Raw genomic sequence first — 17,768 nt, 5'->3', positions numbered from 1 at the left:
CATTGCTCAGAGACTGGCTGTACATCGGCCTACTTGTGGGAAGTGGAGAGAGATTTCCTCGTATTCCTTTTATTTCATTCCTTCACTTACAAAGCAACTGGACCCCTGAGCTTTCTTACTTTCGCTCTTCCTATTCTCTCCCCCATCCCTCTGTGGGAAAGTGAGCAAGAGGCTGTGCATGTGCCTATCTACCAGCCAAGGTCAACTCATGAAAATATGGAAAAAAGTCATGGTCTGTGTCAAGATATATTGTTTCCTACAGTGAATTCAACAATTTAGGGGGCAGTTGAAGGTAAGCAGTTTCTGCGTATGAATTTTCACTTCAGGGCACCCTGAAGGCGGTACTGCCTTTCTCTCACATCTCTACTACTCCCACTAGTCATAAAACTTGTGCACAGGGGACCTAAGAAGTTGTGAACGCAAACAGAGCCGGTGCTCTCTGTTCCTCAGTGTTCTGTAGGGTGACTGACAGCGATGGAGGTGTTGGCCAGGAAAGGGGACCGCAGGGTAAGACTGCTGGGAGGGCGGCTAGGGACAGGCTGGTTCTTCACTGCGAGGCAGAACAGCGGAACATCAGCCCGCTCCGCACTGTTATTGCCGCAACGTGAACCGGAGCAGCACAACGGGCGCTGTTTCTCCCCGAAACGCCGGGACCCCCAGCCGCCTCCCCTCGCCCCCCTCGGGCCGCAGCGGCCGCAGGCCACCCCCGCCGCCCCCTGCCCGCCGCCCGCTGCCGGCCAACGGCCGCCGCCCGCCAACGGCCGCCGGGCCGCGCGCCCCTCCCCGCGCCCAGCGCGCCGCGCGGCGCTGGTTGGCTGCCGGGGCCGCGCGGGGCCTGATGGGAGCGCCGCCGGCCCGGCCCCTGCCCTCCTCCTGCGGCGGGCGGCGGCGGGGCGGGATGCGCGGCCCGGCCCGCGCCAGGTACGTGCCCGGGAAGGGGGGGGGGTGCGGCCGAGGAGGAGGCGGCGGGACCCGCTGGCCCCGCCGGGGGGCGGCCGGCTGGCCCGTGCTTCCCGGGGCCCGGCCCCCGCCTTCGGCAGTTGACAGCCGGCGGCCCCCGGGAGCGGGGCGGTTCCGCGGGCTGCGAAGGGGGCGGTGGGGAGCGGGGAGCGGGGTGCGGGGCGCGGGGCTTCTCCCTCCCGCACCGCGCCGCGCCGGGCCCAGCCCGGGCTCTGAGCAGCGCCCGGACCTTCCTCGGGGCCCCCTGCGGAGGCGGGTGGCCCCCCGAGGGGGGGGGGGCTGGCAGGGCGGGGGCAGGGGGAAGGCAGCCGCAAGGCCCCAGAGCCCCGCGGCGCGGTGTGACCGAGGGGTGCTGAGGCAGGAGAGCTGCGGGCAGCAGGTGATGCTCTGGGGTTTGGCCTGCGTGTTCGCCTGCCAGAGCCGCTCGGGGCTGGGGGAGCTTCTTATGGGGGCTGCGGGAGCTTCTGGGATCACTGAATTGTGGGAGAGGGACATTTTGGGGTGGAAACCTCGTGAACGCGAGTGGAGACTCGGTTTGGAGGTAGCCCTCCCATTCTTGGGTGTGAAGGTGAACACCTGATGAAACTTGTGCATAAAATAAAGCTGCTAGGCTTACAGGCTACATCACTTAGAGAGTGCGCCTCCCGCCCTTCAGGGGTAACGCGTCTGTAGCAAAAGCTTCTAGCGCTTTTTCTTTCAATGTGACTTGATTTGATGTTATTCAGTCTTGAATTTCAACATTCTAACTCTTAAATTAAAACCTCCACAATAGTTTTTTTGAAAAGCTTTTAGTTTTGGAACTTTGTTGAACCTAGATAGAAGAAATCTGCAAGTGACAGGGATGTCCTGCATGCTACTAGGCCTTTTCTAAGGAGAGCCTTTAGGGTACCTGATGTTGTTTGGACCCTATGTTAACTCTAAAACTGGCTGAAGCTCACGCAGTTAGTGAAGGAAAGCAGTCTGCCTGACTGCATGACTTGATAAAGGTTAATGAGATCAATCTATTTTCTCCATCTGGATGAATAGGTTGGTGGATGACTTCTGTATTCATGCATGATCCATCCCTCTTTTGAAAGATAAACACTTTCAATTTCAGTACCCTTTATATGGTACTTCTACTTTTGCTTTTTACTAATTAAGTCCCATATTTTGGGGTGGAGAAGATGCTATTGTGAAGTCTAGATTATTTTTTTCCGAGTCTCTGGTAATGAGAATTGATTACAGTGTTTTCTTAGGCTTCTACATTATTCTTCTACCACTTGTTGATTTTAAGTTTAGGGTTCAGCTATGTTATTTGTGCATTACATCAAAGATAACATGTATGGAATTAAATCCATTCACAGCTGTGTTTAGTGAGGGGGGGAGGAAGAGTTTTGTGCTGAAGAGATGTACTCTTCCAGAGGAAAAAGTGCTGTGCAGTAACTTCTTGATGGCTAGAGCATGGGAAGGAAGTATGCTTGTGGAAGAGGGGCTCTTACCATAAAAAGTAGGATATCAATAGTGGATATGTGGAGTGACAGATAAGGAGGAATGAGGGAAGTTTGAAGCAATTAAGGACAATTTGTGTTGCGGTCATGTCAAAAAAAAAAGTGGGGGAAGGGATGGAAGAATGAAAACATCTGAACTACCCCATAGTTATTGTAGAAAATCCTTTATCTCATAGTAAAGGATTCAGTGACTAAACCATAAATGTGAATTTAGTGGCCCTAATCTGTTAATACCTCTTTGGGGAGGGGTTTTGGTAGGATTACCGACTTACAGGGTGGTTTGCATAAAGCCCGTCAGCATCGTGGTTCATGTAAAATTACGTGTGTGGTGACACTTGTCAGGCCTGTTTCCCTTCCAGGTACTTGCTGGATGTCTTGAAAAGCGTATGTGCAGATACCATGTGAATGTGTTACTGGGAAGGGTTAGTGTTGCTAATGGCTTCTGAATAACCTTTGCTCAAAGATCCTCTAACACTTTTACTGCAAAGGTTCTGTAACTGTGGCATGTAGGATATAGGCCATGTGAGCATCTATCTCTGTGTCTCTTTCTGTGCATCTAAATAAATAACAGCTACCCATGCTCCTAATAGTAGTGGCAACGTTGCTGAAGCAGACTAGATTTGGGAACAGTGTGCTAGATTTGCAGACTTCTTAATTGGCTAGGTGACATGGCTTTCATATTGTTTTGGAAGAATGATGATATTTATCTCAGTGTAGAAATACTTGTGAAGAAGGCGTAGGCTCAGATCAACTGTGATGCTTTTGTAAAAATGCGTGTATCTGCAAAATGAGAATTACATAAAATTGTCAGCGTTAGAGAACAGCAGTATTGAATGTTGAAAAGTGAAAACATTGCTGGTGTTTTACCGTGGTGAGTTGTTGTAGTGGTAATTGTTTAGAGAATTTACTCGAGACCAAGGGGTAATTGTGCTTTTTCTGTAGCTCACCCCTCTGTGCTAGTAATTCAGCAACAGCAGAGCTAATGTGTCCATCTGTTCTAGCTTCATTTTGGCAGCATTTCAAATATGGATTTGCTTATCTTCAAGGATTGGTTTTCAAGACTGGAACCCAGAGCTATAGGCCCCATGAAGGCCTTGGCTTTCCTACAAGGTGAAGAGGTTACCGTAATACAGTAGAGTTAGCAAGCAATGTGTATCCTATATTATATTAATTTGTTCTGGCAGCTTCAGACAACTTGGGAACACCTTTGGATTGAGATAAGGTTTCTTTATCTTTCAATTCGCGGCCAAAGGTAACTTAACAAACACACTAATAATCACTAATTTCTGCCTAGCTGGGCAGTGCTTTTTGTTTTGTTTTGTTCTACTGTTTCATTGCAGAGTTAAAATTGCTTGAACACCAGTTGGGATTGAGCATTAGTTTCCTGTTAGGGTTGCTATGAACCAGTAACTTTTTCATTCAGTGGATAAAATCTTAAATGATTGGAAAGAACTTGTGCCATCCTGAGGTTCAAAGTTCATTTATTCCAACTACTTACTGATGGAAAGCTGCAACACTTATTTCAGGAGCCTGGACGCAGCTTATTAAACTAGGGCTGACCATGGGTTCCAGATTTGTGTGGAGTGAACTACTTTTGCACACTTGGAATTGCTTTTAGGGCTATTTGATATGCTGGTGACTGGACTATACATTATGTGCAGGGAACACTTGCTGATGTTCTGCTTTCCAAGAGCATGTGAAATCTCAGTAGCCCGCTGTGAAACTAACGATTTAACTTAAAACTGATCATACAAAGGGAGAATAGCAATGGTGTTCAGTAAGTTCTTGTTGATGAGAGCTTGAAAAGGAAGTAGATTTATGGAAGAAGAACTCCTCTCATGAGTAGTAGGATGTTAATGAAGGGTGTCAGCTGAAAAGGGATGTTGAGAGTTGTGCTTATGAGCAGCTGAGGAATTGGAAATCAATTTATTCTTAATTCTGTTTAGTAATAAGTTTTAAAAATTATTTTTTGTCAGAGGATTTTGGCTTCTTTTTTTTGGTGGGTTATTTTGTTCTTCTGTTTTTGAGGACTCCTTTCTGTTTAAATACTTCCATAAAAAAGTTTGTCCACATCAAGGCTGATAGATGTACAAGAGACCTGCGAAACAAAGAATGGATTTTATAATAACATGTGGGCAGAAATAACTAGGCAATGATTTTATGCACTGTTCTGATTTCTTTAGATGTTGGAATAAATAATGACTTTTGTAGTGTGCTGTTAGATTGGTCTTATGTGCCTAATGCTTTACTTCTAGCTGTGAATTCTTGTAGAAGATTGATAGCTTTAACACTTGTCCACAATAGAAGATGGGTGGATTAATTTCAAGATGGAGGGTAAGTACAATCTTTTAACAATGTAATAATCTTTAGTTTAGCTGTACATCATCCATTGATGTATCACTTAAAAGTCCAATAGCAAAGTAGATGTGCAGAAATACAACATCAAAATCCCCAACCTGTATACCTGCGTGACTGTGCATTATTTCCTTTGAGCTACCAGACCTGATGCTAGTTTAAGTTACAGAATTATGTTTTTAACTGTAAGTCTAAATGGTTTTGTGGTACTTCATCGCAGTAGGTACAGCAGTACTTGTGATTTTGAAGATTGGTGGCTGTTCTCAGTCAAAATGGATAGATTCAGAATATCATTGTCTGTTTTAAGAAATATTTTGGCAGCTACTTATACTTACACAGGTCTTTCCTTACTGTTTTTTTTTTTCAATTGGCTTATATGTTACTGAATGGTATACTGAGTTTGAGAAAGTCATGAGGCTTTTGACTCTGCTGTCAGGTGTGAGTTGTTGAGTCTAGGTCTGCAGTTTTTTCTTTTTTTTCTTTTTTTTTTTTTTAGTCTTCCATATGAGACTCCTTTAAAGGTGAGAGTGTAGGTAAAATGTCAGTTTTGCATAACAGGGGAAAAAAAGGTTTCCACTTCTACAGTGATGTAGCATCAGCTGTAGTCTTCAGATTTGTGGTCTGAAGGTTGGGTTAAAATAATTAGTGGTTTCATACTTCCCAGCAAGCTGGGGAAGATTCTTAAAGAGTGTGTTCCAGGTTATTCCTAAGGGGAATTTTACTGGAGATGAGTCCTTATTTACAGCTGCTTATAATTCATTTACAGCTTGTCTTTGTGCAGAATGAGTATTAGTAAAAAGCTTAAAAATTATTAGATGAAGGCTTCCTGTCTATATTATCTTCACTTTACCTCCTCCTTCCTCTCATCAATTTTCTCCTTGTTCTATTTTCCACCTGCACATCCGTAATTACTGTACACACATTGTAGGTTTTCAACTTTTGTGGTGTAGGATTGGATCCTTCAGCCAATAGTAATGACAACTGTACAACAGTGATGCATTAGTGTCCTCTGTCACTGGTAAAGTAGGAGAAACTTCTACTTTACATAAAATAGTATATTAATCTATTATGAGTGTCTTTTTGTTGAGAAACTGTTTACCTATGCTAATTCTCAAAATACTGTTTCAATCAGATTAACATCTTTGTTCTTTCCCTTGTAAGCAGGCGAAGCCTTCTACCGTAGAAGTATTAGAAAAAATTGATAAGGTATGTATTTGTTTCTTGATGATTTGATTTTTTTTATTTAGAAATATGCATACTTTTTGCTGGCAATGCTTTTCTTTATCTTCAGATAAGATAGTGTCATGGAATTTAAATAACTTTGATTATTCCAGTTGGATGTAATAGACTGAACTTCAGATGGAGTGCTACCTTTATTTTTACCCTTAGTATTAATCATTTAAAAACCAGCAAACGCTGTATAGTAGATAGTGAGAAACTATAGTTTAAGTGCTTACTTAAAGAGCCTGGAATGGGAGTGGATGTGTCATTATTATATTTATGTTATTACATAATTATAATTAATGGTTAAACTCGTATGTTATAGGAAATGTCACTAAAGGAAAGTTCCCTTCATCAGGTTCATTAGAATAGCTTCAGTGTATGGCTTAAAGTGTAGCAATTGTAAATATAGTGGTAGTAAGTAAGGTTGGGGACAGAGTAACTGCTAGGTCAGTTTGTTAATCAACTGTGATTTTTAGTCAGAATTTGAGACAGATGTCTGCACTTCACAGGGATATTAACTGTTCTGAAATATGCTGTTGATACTTTTCATTTTATTAAGTGTAAGTACTCCTATCATCACTTGAAATGAAATCAAAATGGTAACACAGACTGTTGATTATTAATATGGTAAAACTGTCATTCAGATGTTTAGGATTTCACTCTAAATGTGAGAAAATACTGAAATGAATACATATGTGAAGTGAGTGATGTTTCAGCAATTCCCACTGTTTGCAGGAAAGTGTTAAATGCATTGGAAATCACACAGGTGCCTGTTGAAAGTTTTAGGATGCAAAGTATGCCAGTTAAGTTCTTATGTGTCATAAAGACAGTCATTCATAAGATACTAACGTTTTTCTCTTGTCCCAAACATACTAAATCATTAAAATAAGAAAAAGGGATAACTTGTGATAATTCTCCCCAGTAGTGTGATATGTTACTTCTAATACAATGCAAGTGGCCCATATAACAACTGTAGTACAGTGACGCATTTATGTTGTGAAAGTTATCTCTGGGTAGGCATTGTCATTTATCAAAAAGCCGCTTGACTTTTCTAATCTAGTATCAAGTTGATATGGCTAATTTTAGCAAACACTTGAAGGCAACCTAATAAAGAACACAGACTAATTTCATTAATAAGGTTGAACCCTATTTATTTACAGGAAATACAAACATTAGAAGAATTCCGAGAAAAAAATCAGAGGCTACAGAAACTATGTGTTGGAAGGCTACTCTTCTACTCTTCGGTTCTTTATCTCATCACCTTTTTCATTGTATATTTTTGTTGTCTTCCTGATGAATGGACAGCAAGGTTTATTATGACACTTCCGTTTTTTGCATTTCCATTGATGTAAGTAAATATGCTTTTTTTTCCTAACTGCTGTCTCCTTGATAAAAGGAGATGGAAGATATGTCTCAGCAGGGGTTTGGGTTTGTTTTTGACAATCCTTGATTAACTTGCTAAATTTTTTCTTCTAAAATAAATCGAAGTAGTTAGGCAGACACTTTCTTTGAGGGAAACGTCTCTCTTAGGTCTGCATTTAGTGTAGAACTAAGTCTGACCATCAAAAGATGTTAGCATCTGAAGTTACTTAGGTTATCAAAATTATGCTAGGTCTAGAGATAGAGCTGTACCTGAAAAGCTGCAAGTTAGTGTTGTATAAACAGAAGGGCATTATCTTAAGTTTTATTTCTACTACCATTTTGGAAAAGCAACACTACTGTATAGAAGTAAGAAGAGGTATGTTGCCTGTACGTGAAATGCAGCATATAAAATCGGGCAAAATATACAAGAGTGAACGGAGAAACTTACTTTTAGATGTTAGGTGAATGTTAATGCAGAAAGGTCATCAGCCTAAATATGCTGTGGATCAATTTTAGCCAAATAGCTGTTGTTCTGTAAGATCAAGGATCTGTTTTATTTAAACAGAAAATATCCTAATGTCTTTGGATTTGAATAAGGGAAAAAATTGCTTTTTTTCCCCTAGACCTGACTAGCTGTTCATTCTCATGTGTACCATGTTTTCTAAATGAATTTCTTTTCTTAAGAATAAAAATGTGAGTTCCCACCTCACCAAACATTTTCTTCCCTGCCTCCCACCTCGATCCAGCCATCAGTGAAGAGAAGCAGTCTGTTGACTGAGCAGCTTTCCAACCAATAACTTCAACAATGTATTTAGCAATTTGCTAGATGAATGTGGTAAATACTGTCTGTATTTGTACAGTATCTTTGTATGAAAACCTGACTTGTCAGTGCCCTAGCTCTAGACTTGAAGGGTAGTCAAACATATATTTAAGGCTTTGCAAGTTTGATTAGATCAGTTTGTGGGTCACAGAGTGTAACATGTTACAGAAAGTATCTTAAAGTATCCTTTATATTCTGTTATGCATAATGTAGTAATACATTGGTGTTAGAGAATCGTGTGGAGAAGATGCATGGACAGTAATATCTTGTCTGGAAAGAACGAATCTGGAAATTAAAGCACAAATTAATCTTTGACAGTAATATTAATTGATTTTGTTCTTAAATGCAATGATTTGGAAGTATTTGTTAGCCTGCAAGGCTTGCTCATGCTAACAGGGAAGGCATGTAGAAAAGGAAGCTTCCCTTTTAGGTGTTTTAGGACGTGTCTAGAAATGAAAAACTTATTACTGAATGTGGTGGCTTTTAATGCTATGGTGTGAACTTTAACGTTGGATTTTCTCTACTTTTTCTTCCCAATTTTTGCTTCACTTTTTTAATGATAGGTTCCCATAAAGCTCTGAATTAGATATTAGCTTATTAACATCTAGAACTAGACTTGTTTTCTTGTGACTGTTTATCTGATTTTTCTATTAAGCTATTCTTCAGCCTTTTTTTCAGGTATGAATGGCAAGCAACTGCCAGGTTGTCTTTGCTCTTGGTCAAGAGGTGACTTCATGCTGAATGTCTGGTGCCACCCAGCAATTACTCTAGAGATTTTTTTTTCAGCCCTAATCAGACTGGAATATGTCTGTCTTTTCCAGCTTGTAGTCAGTCACCAACTTATTTCTGCCTTGGGTCATTCCCTCAGTGTCTCAGCATGTTACTAGTATAGAGTTAAGTTCTAGGAATATATAACATCATTAATTTCAATGTACATTGAAATGTCTGTTAAGTTGAGGAAATACTGTAGCATTTTAGAAGGGTGTTCTTGAAATACAATCTAATTCAAATAAACTATTTAATCTTGTCCTAATTCTCAGGTAAACGTGTTTAATATTAAACTTCCAAAATTTGTCTCAAACAGCCTGCTATTCAACTTGCACTTCAAAGTTCTAAACAAAGTCTTTTGTTTCATAAAATCTTGCCGTATGTATGTGCTTAGAATATGGATTCATTTTTGTATTAAGCACAGATGACACAAAGAAATCATGCCTGTATACCATGATCTTGTTGCTTTATGGAAAGATGCATCTTGCATTGTTGAAGTGGACAAAGCTATCCATCTGTATTCTTAAAATTGTTAATACAATGCACCTTTGAAAGTGGAGTAGAGTTAAACTCTGCGTTTCTGTCACCTTGTATAGGTTACTTTTACATTCTAGTAGTGTTGTTCAACTTAGTTCAGGTTTTGTTGTTAATACTTAAAAGCATTTTAAACTGGTTAGCCATTATATAAATGAAAAGTATGTTCGTATGAATTAGTCAAAACTATTTAAAATTTTGTATCACTTAGCTTAGTTTCTTTTATTAGCTGTTACTCAGAGAACCTTTTTAGCCTTTAGGATTTTTATACTGTTTTATATAGTACTTGCCACAAGGAAGGTTTTGAATAAGATCCTTGGAAGGGCTTGAAGTATGAGATTTGCTTCTTAGATTAGGCTGGGTGACTTGCCAGAGAAAGCGTCTACTTCATAATTATAAACATTTCTAAGTTAAAAAAAAAAAAAAAAAAGCCTAAGGATTGTAGGGAGACTTTTCAAATGTAGAACGGATGTAGATAAGTAACTTTTTCTTAAGCATAAGCAAACTGCTACATAGATAGAGCTAAATCAGCTGAAACTGTATGGAAAGTGACTAAATTATTTGTAAAATCAATGGGAGTCAGGTCAGTTAACTTTAGGAAAGTATTTGTACAAAAGCTATATCTTGAGTTGTTCCTACGTGCCTGCTGTGTCCTAAATTCTAGGCTTTAGCTTCTAAGCTTGTTCTTTTGGATAACTTGCATTATAGATCTATCAAATAAGAAGCAGGGACTCAGTAATTTTCAGCTAACAACACATACCATGAGTTTTAAAAAGTTCTCACTGAGCATTTTAGCAAGCAATGGTGTTACTGCTGCTGCTTCCTTAGTATTTATACTTATAGTTATATTTGATCGAATATTATGACAGTTGGATTTTATTTGGGTCGACATTCTTGTTTTGTTGACAAGTTACCAATTTCATTTGTAATTTCCTGCTTAAAGGTTTATTTTCTGTTTGAAGATTTATTCTTTGTAGAGTTAAATCATATGTGGTAACTCTTCTGTGTGAACTGTCTTGCCTGGTAAATGATTTCAGAAATGATTAATATTTTAATTAATGCTATTCTTCTTTCTCTTTTAAAGAATCTGGTTTATAAGAACACTGCTCATTTTTTTCTTCTCCAAAAGGACAGAAAGGAATAGTAAGTACATTTTCCTGTTTCTTTTTAAGTATGTGGAGCTAGTTGGGAATGATGCTTACTACAAAAATGTAAATACTTTGGATAATTCGACTTCCAGGAAAAGAAGAATAGCCTCTTGATGGATGCTGAAATGAGTAGCATTTAGCTAAAGAGTTGTGTGGTAGAAACAACAGTTTTAATTAACGTGAAGGAAACTGCTTAATCTCCCACTTTGCTTATGAAATTATGGAAACTTTCTTCCCTCTTTGGATTCTTCAAAGTGTAATGGGACAAAATAGAGTGGAGTGAGAGGAAGGGAATCTAAGTGATAGGAGTGGTTTATTTGATACTTGCGTTTTGCAAGTATTTTAGCAATTCTCTTCTACATAAAGGCTATGTATTAGAATAGATAAAAAGCATGTGTTTAATTTAAGATGACGTTTTCCTCCCCAAATTCTCCAAAGTATGCTCATTTTATTATAAGTGGAAAAGGAATAAGCATGTTTTTTGTACAGTTTCGGGAACTAAGGGAAATGTTATGTCATGTGTTTAAAAAATAAAAGTTAATGGAGTTGTTGAAGTGTGTGTAATTGCTCAAGTACATGCTGATTTATTCTAATGTGAAATTTAAAAACTGCATCTTTGGCACTTGTTTGTGGTAGAGTTCATTTGAGATTTTCTTTGAAAGCAGTCCAGCCTGTAACAATATCTCATGGTGATGTGAGCAATAATACAGGAAAAACCTCAGTGTTTTATGACATGTAGAGCAACAAGATTGATTTAATTTGTGACAGCTTATGAGTTAAACATCACTTTTGGAATTTCTTAAATTTAATGTTTACGCTTGATATGCAAGCATAGGACATACATTTTTATGTACAAATAAAATTGTCCATATATTTTGTGGCACTGAATGATTCATTTCTAAGGATGAGTATATATTTGTATTTCATGGCCACATAAGAAAAATAGTATGTTTTTTCTAGTCTGCTTAAAGGTCTTTATTGTTATTTTTAGCATACAAGCAAGTCTACTGCCTTTGTTGGGCATGTGTAGAAAGGGTTTTAGTACATGTTAGAACATGCCAAAGGGAATTGTTTCTGCGCTGTTCCAGAGATTGAGCATAAGTGAAGTGTTTTACCTCAAAGTTACAAGTCCTGTATTTGGAAAATAAATAAAGTACTACTGTAACTCTTGCACTGTGTAAAGCAAGAGAAAACACTTTGTAGAGCAAACTGGCACCTAAGTAGCTCAAATCTAGTCTTTTATTCTGGATTAAGTTAATATAATGTGTCAAGTCATTAGAAATAGTAATTTAATACCATAAAGGCATAAAGGTCTACACTGGATAACTACACCAGTTCTGGGAACCATGGTCTGAAGGAATAAAATAAGTAGTGAAACTCTGGGACAGGGGATGTACAAACTGAAGTTCCCTAGTCTCTAAGGCTGGTCAGACAGGCAGCTGTAAAGGAAGGTTTAGGCTGATCTGTCCCAAAGTATGGGAAAAATAAATGAGGTGTCTTGCGGGTGTTGACTTCTCTAGTATGAATCTTTTTAGTAGATTTAAGATGAGATGCATTGGTTTCTTGAGAGTGCTTTGCAATAACTGTCATTTGGCCACCTTTGATAGAAAGGTGTTCCATGAGATGCTCACTGAAAGCAGGATGTAAAGAAACAAATACCCTCACTATAAACTTACAGTGTTGCTTTGTGGGAGGCTATAGTTGAGGTGTTCTAGGCAGTTCTGTACCAAATACAACTTGTGTTTAACAAATTATTAATAACCAACCTTACAGTACTATTTGTCTGGCTGCATGATACCATACTTCATTAAAGTGCAAGGTGTGACACTGGGCTACCTGAGAGGCTGTGTTCTAATGTAAATATCAAATTTGGTGGAGGAAGGTGCCTTAGTTTATTAATTTAAAGATGCATAGTTTCTGGAATTGTGTATCTTTTGTGGTCTAGCCCAGTACTAACTAGGTCTTGTTCCATGTCCTATTCCTTTTAGTAATAAGGTATTGTTTTAGTTACCCTTTTGTAGCATAAACTTTCAAATTTTGTATGTGCCCCATTTTAGCATCTTCTATATTTCATAGAATGGCATGTTGTATCAGGATAGGTTCTGACATTCTGGAAAAGTTCAGCTTATGTATTCTTATAAATTATTTCCTGAAATAACTTAAAAAAAAAAAATAAAAATGTTTAATACACCTAATAAATATACAGAAATAGTTTTATGTGTATGCATATGTATGTATTTAACTTGGTGGATTTTTGGTCGTCTTTCTTGTCTTACGCTCGTTTGGAAAACTGAAAAATGGGTAGCCTACTAGTAAACTACTAGGTCTAGTAGCACTAAGGAGGAAGAAAACCTGTAGACAGGTTTGTGTGTATGAAGGAGGCAGTAGAAGACTGATTTTATCAGAATTTCTACTATATTAGTCCGTGGTTTATTGCAGTAAATTTTCCATGGGTGCCAAGCTGTAAGCATTGACTTAAAGGAGAATCCCACATGCATTTGATCTTTTCTTTCTCTCTCCCTTTTAAGGGAGGTGCCATACCTACTACTTGTAGAAAAGTCTCTTACAGAGAGAGATTCTTACAGACCTAGTAGCCTACAAAACTGTTTTTTTGGTTAGTTTGAAAAATTTGAAAGGGTAAAATAGATCCAGATTTGGAGCTTAGAATTCATTTGGCATTTGAAAATAGCATGTGTAAGATGCTTACGTGAAGTGTTGAAGCTGGTAAATCTGTACCCAGATAAATTAATACTTAGAGCTCAAGCTTTTTTTTTTGTAGTTTGACTCCTGAGATTAAGTGTATTTGGTCCATTGTTGTAGCACTTTAATGTAGGTCAAAGCAGGGCACTAGCTAGAATTGGTTCCCTTAATGAGGAAATGGTACATAAAACTTTTTAATAGTTGTAACTGTAAAATGATAAGTGGGCTAAAATTTATGAGCAGTTTCAGGGTTTAAGATCATTCATTTTCACATAAAACTTCATTTGTTTTTCCACGAAGTTTACTGATGTAGATTTGATTGTGGTGGGTATGTAATTTTTCTTGATCTCAGAGGGCAAAGTCAATGTTCAGTGTGCTGCAATTATCTCTTCTTTATGTTTGAAAGCTGATGTATACAATGTTCTTCTTTTAGATGATGCGCTGGAAGATTTAAAATCTCAGAAGAAAAAAATAGTAAGTAAAACTTCAAGGAAACCTAGTTAACAGTTCACTAAGATATTCTTGCATCTCTGCAGGTTCAACTTGATTGTAATATATCAATGTAGAGTGGAGGGAGAGAGGAAAGGGGGGAAAACTGCTACCATTACTCTGTTTTCAGGTATTTTCTAGTACGGCAAAAGATTTTCCTGACCTTTTTGTGGTCAAAATCACAAAGGGCTGTTTATGTATGAGAATAAACTATATCATTATGATTTAACTTAAAACTATTGTTTTACTGTTGGTAGATCTGTTAAGTGATTCTGTTTAGTCAGAAAATGTGTTATTTCAACTACTTCTTGTTGATTATCTTTTACTTTAGGATTATGAAGTGTAATGTGTACCGATTCAAGAACAGTCTTAGTATTTTTAATAGTTACTCTATCATTTAATTATTGTAAATAGCAAAAAGGACTTCTGGATTCACTTTTTGATCAAGTAACAGATTGTTTATCCAATATGCTTCAGCACTTATTTTTCATCCTCCTTCATCTTATTTTTGTACTATATTTCTTCCATTACATTCTTTCCTCTTGAAAATGTATCTTGTCTTGGATCAGTTCTATTGGTTGTCTTGAGGTCATCTATTTTGTGAGCTGTGTGGATGAGCTGACAGTATGAAACTGGTATGTGCCAGGTCTGTATCAAGTGGATTGACACATGATCTCAAGACAAATTTTGCATAGAAAAGATTCTAAGTCTTGGATAACTTGCACAGTTTATATAACACTAAAAGCTATTTCATCTCTAGCTGTTCACTCCATAAAGAAGTTCTTTATTTCCCTCCTGCCTCTCAGGCAGAACTTAAAAAACAAAAGCAAAAACAAACAAACAAAAAAAACATACACAAGAAAACCCCATTGACAAGAAGTCCCTGCCCTCAAAGATATCCTTCTAAAGTTGCATTATATGGCTTTATTGTTAATGAATATCTCAGTGTTCACCTTATTCCTTCTGGACTGTTTGCTGTGGTAGCCAAATGAACTGAATTTATGACAAAACTACCAAAAATCTTTTGGTAAGAGTCTGATATTATATGGCTTTCACAAAAAAAATAGACTTCACAGGTGTTCTACTCTGGTGTTTTTTCTTGGCACTTTGTAAATATAGATTTAAAAATGGTAACCTGTAACCTAATTATGTCATTGTCCTTTGGTAAAGAGGATTTGCTAATATTTATATCTACTAATCTTTATTTTAAGGAATCTATTAAATGGAAGTGTCCTTTGGCTGGAGAGGTGATAAAAAGGGATTGGAGAGGCTTACATTTTCTAAGAATTAAATAAATGAATGACAACTATGTTTTAATCTTATGAAAATAGGTTAACTGAAATTAGTTTATTTCCCATTTGTGCAGTTATTGAGTTGCTTTGGAGGAAAACTTTCAGAACAGAAAAGTACAACAGAATAAAACAGTTCTTGGAGTCTTTAGAGTAAATTCTCTATTTCAGTTAAATAAGGGTTTTTCTGTAATGATAATCTTCATATTCTAGAACTAGTCACGCTGAATATTTGTGTGTTGGTTTTGTGTGTGCATTTTTTTTTTTTTTTTGAGAATAAGGAGGAGGTAGATTAGTCAGAGAAGCTATAAAGGATCTAAAAATTCATGCTGTTGAAATGTGATGTAAATTTGTATTTCAGATATGCAAAAGTCAAAATAATATCAGAAAAAGTAATAAAGTCAAACCAACAACAGGCAGCAATTAAAAGTTAAATAGTTGCTTTGTGAACAAAAATGCATTGTGAACAATATAGAAGTTGTAGTGTAACTATGGGGAGTTTAAACCTGAAAATATAAATTGCTATTGGTTAATATGCATGTCAAGCTATAATAATTAAAGACAAACATCTTAGAACTAGTGAAACAGTTCTGAGAGGTCCAATAACCTTTAACTCAGCTATTTTTCAATCTGAAGAGAATAAAAAATCATGTTTATCTCCTGAGCTTGTGGGTGTCTGGTTCTTAGCAAGGAACCAGAAGCAGATGACTTTCTGCAACCTCTTGTGGTTTTGGTATTTTTGACTCAGTTGATTTCTTGGGAGTTTCATCATAATTTAAAGGTATTTAAGCATTAAAATTAGATCATTATACGTGAACCCTGGTGTGCTGAAATGAGGTGAAAATGGATGCAGGTAATGAGACTGGATGTGATTTGTATATTAGATAAAAACACTTAAAATTGCATTATATAATAATTTGTTTTTGATAATATTCAGATTTAGTTTTGTGTTAATTCCTGTAGTCCCATCTGTAGCAATACCTGCCTTTTATTTAAAAATGAACAAAAAATTTCAAGCAGAGTAATCAGAAGTGGGAGGGATCGGATTTTTTTTTCCCTGTCGGATTCCAACTAGCTACTAAATTTGCAAATAGAAATAGTTACTGAGATACCTATAATTGTAATCCCCAAAATATGCAGAATAGGTAAAAATGTATTTCCTGATGATTTGCATTGCAGATTGTTGTCTAGGCACTGTCAGCCAGCCACCACAGCTATGGTTTTTCACTTCATGGAAGTGCAGCTACCTAATTGGTGTAGAAATTTTTAAAGGGAATTGGACTTATTGAAAAGTGTAACAGTACTTGCGTTTTACAGGCATGTGGCCCATCTTTTCCATAGTGACACTATTTAAATGCTGACGGGTACCAACAACACAGTAAGCTCCTCACCTACTAGGTATGAAGCCCTGGTGGTTGTGCAACGTGAGCTGCACGTAACCTTCAGTTCTGCTCAAAAGAGTAAAAGTTCAGTCTTTGGTAGTATAATCACATTGGTGTTAATGTGGGTGAAATATCTGACAAACACATACAGGTATTTCAACTTGAAATACTCAGTAATATTGGCTGTTTTGTACTTTGACTCAGTCTATGTAATATTTCTCTTGCACAAGGCTGAGTCTCAACAATTCTGTTTTCTTAGTGGTCTAAAAGTTGAGTGTCCCTTTGTGGAACGAGAAGGGGAAGGATTGAATGCATTAGCTGTAATTAAGGCACTACTTCAAGATGCAACTTCTACCCTCCTTGATCATAAGGGATACTCTGGTTGTGTTTGTAATACTGTAGGTGTCACTTTGGCCTTACTTCTCCACCAGTTAATGAGCCTGTCAGCCCTTTAGCCTGAATGTGTATAGATGAGCAAGTTCAGAGGGTTAAGCATATTAAAAGCAAGGGCACAGGACATGTATTAAGCTGCTACAAGTGGGAATTAGCAGAGACTTTACCTGCAATAGTAGTCTTAAAGGTGGGATAATTCTTAGCTGAGGACAGATAGCATAGTAATTACTGAGTATTGTGTAAGCCCAGTCTTGTCTGCCCAGTATATGTTAGAGTACTGCAACAGGAAGCTCAAAATATGATTAAAAATTTTGACTGACATATCAAGTGGGATACTTCTTGTACACATGTTAGCGTCACTTAAAAATTATTTTTATTTTAAGGAAGCTTTTGTGTGTGCTTGCATAACTTTTATGTGGAACTGAAATGAATTCTGTAGCATTGTGTGAACATAAAGAAATAACATCTCCACAGTGAAGCTTGACGTACTAAGTAATTAAATTTAAGAACTTGCATGTTGGTATGGTGGCTAGGTAGGTTGCATTGTGCCAATACTTCAAATTTCCAGTTGCTAAATCACATTTGCAAGACACTTAAAATATGTTACTCATATTACTTTTCAATATAGGCAACTGATGTAGCTTCTGCAGGATTTCTTTTGGTTGCCAGTTGGAAAGGAAGCCATCCATGCGATTATTCATAGGAGAGAATGTGGTAAATGACCACGCTTCTTTATTAACATGTGGTTAATTCTGTGAAATAGTTTGAAAATCCATGATCAGGGTGGTGTTAACCTTCATAGAGACGTTACTCAACATTTAAACTTAATAATAGACCATGAATATTCTTTTGGCAGA

General features: G+C 37.8%; 1 protein-coding gene across 4 annotated transcripts in view; it reads left to right on the top strand.

The window, feature by feature from the left end:
* The first annotated feature begins 797 nt into the window (after positions 1–797).
* Positions 798–17,768, top strand: part of LNPK (lunapark, ER junction formation factor) — a 38,730-nt gene continuing 21,759 nt past the window's right edge. The window contains exons 1-6 of one of the 4 annotated variants that reach the window (XM_068685749.1): positions 798–921; positions 4,703–4,781; positions 5,967–6,008; positions 7,187–7,374; positions 10,595–10,653; positions 13,792–13,832. In XM_068685749.1, the coding sequence (XP_068541850.1) occupies positions 4,755–4,781; positions 5,967–6,008; positions 7,187–7,374; positions 10,595–10,653; positions 13,792–13,832 (357 nt within the window). In that variant the 5' untranslated portion in view covers positions 798–921; positions 4,703–4,754. Of the gene's footprint in view, positions 922–1,206; positions 1,340–4,702; positions 4,782–5,963; positions 6,009–7,186; positions 7,375–10,594; positions 10,654–13,791; positions 13,833–17,768 lie in introns of those variants that run through there. The other 3 variants (XM_068685747.1, XM_068685750.1, XM_068685748.1) reach the window with 3 other exon arrangements.

This window comes from Anas acuta, chromosome 6 (genome assembly GCF_963932015.1).
Source record: "Anas acuta chromosome 6, bAnaAcu1.1, whole genome shotgun sequence".
Taxonomy (NCBI): Eukaryota; Metazoa; Chordata; class Aves; order Anseriformes; family Anatidae; genus Anas; species Anas acuta.
Note: the sequence above shows the minus strand (reverse complement) of the source record. Positions and strands in the feature narration are given on the sequence as shown.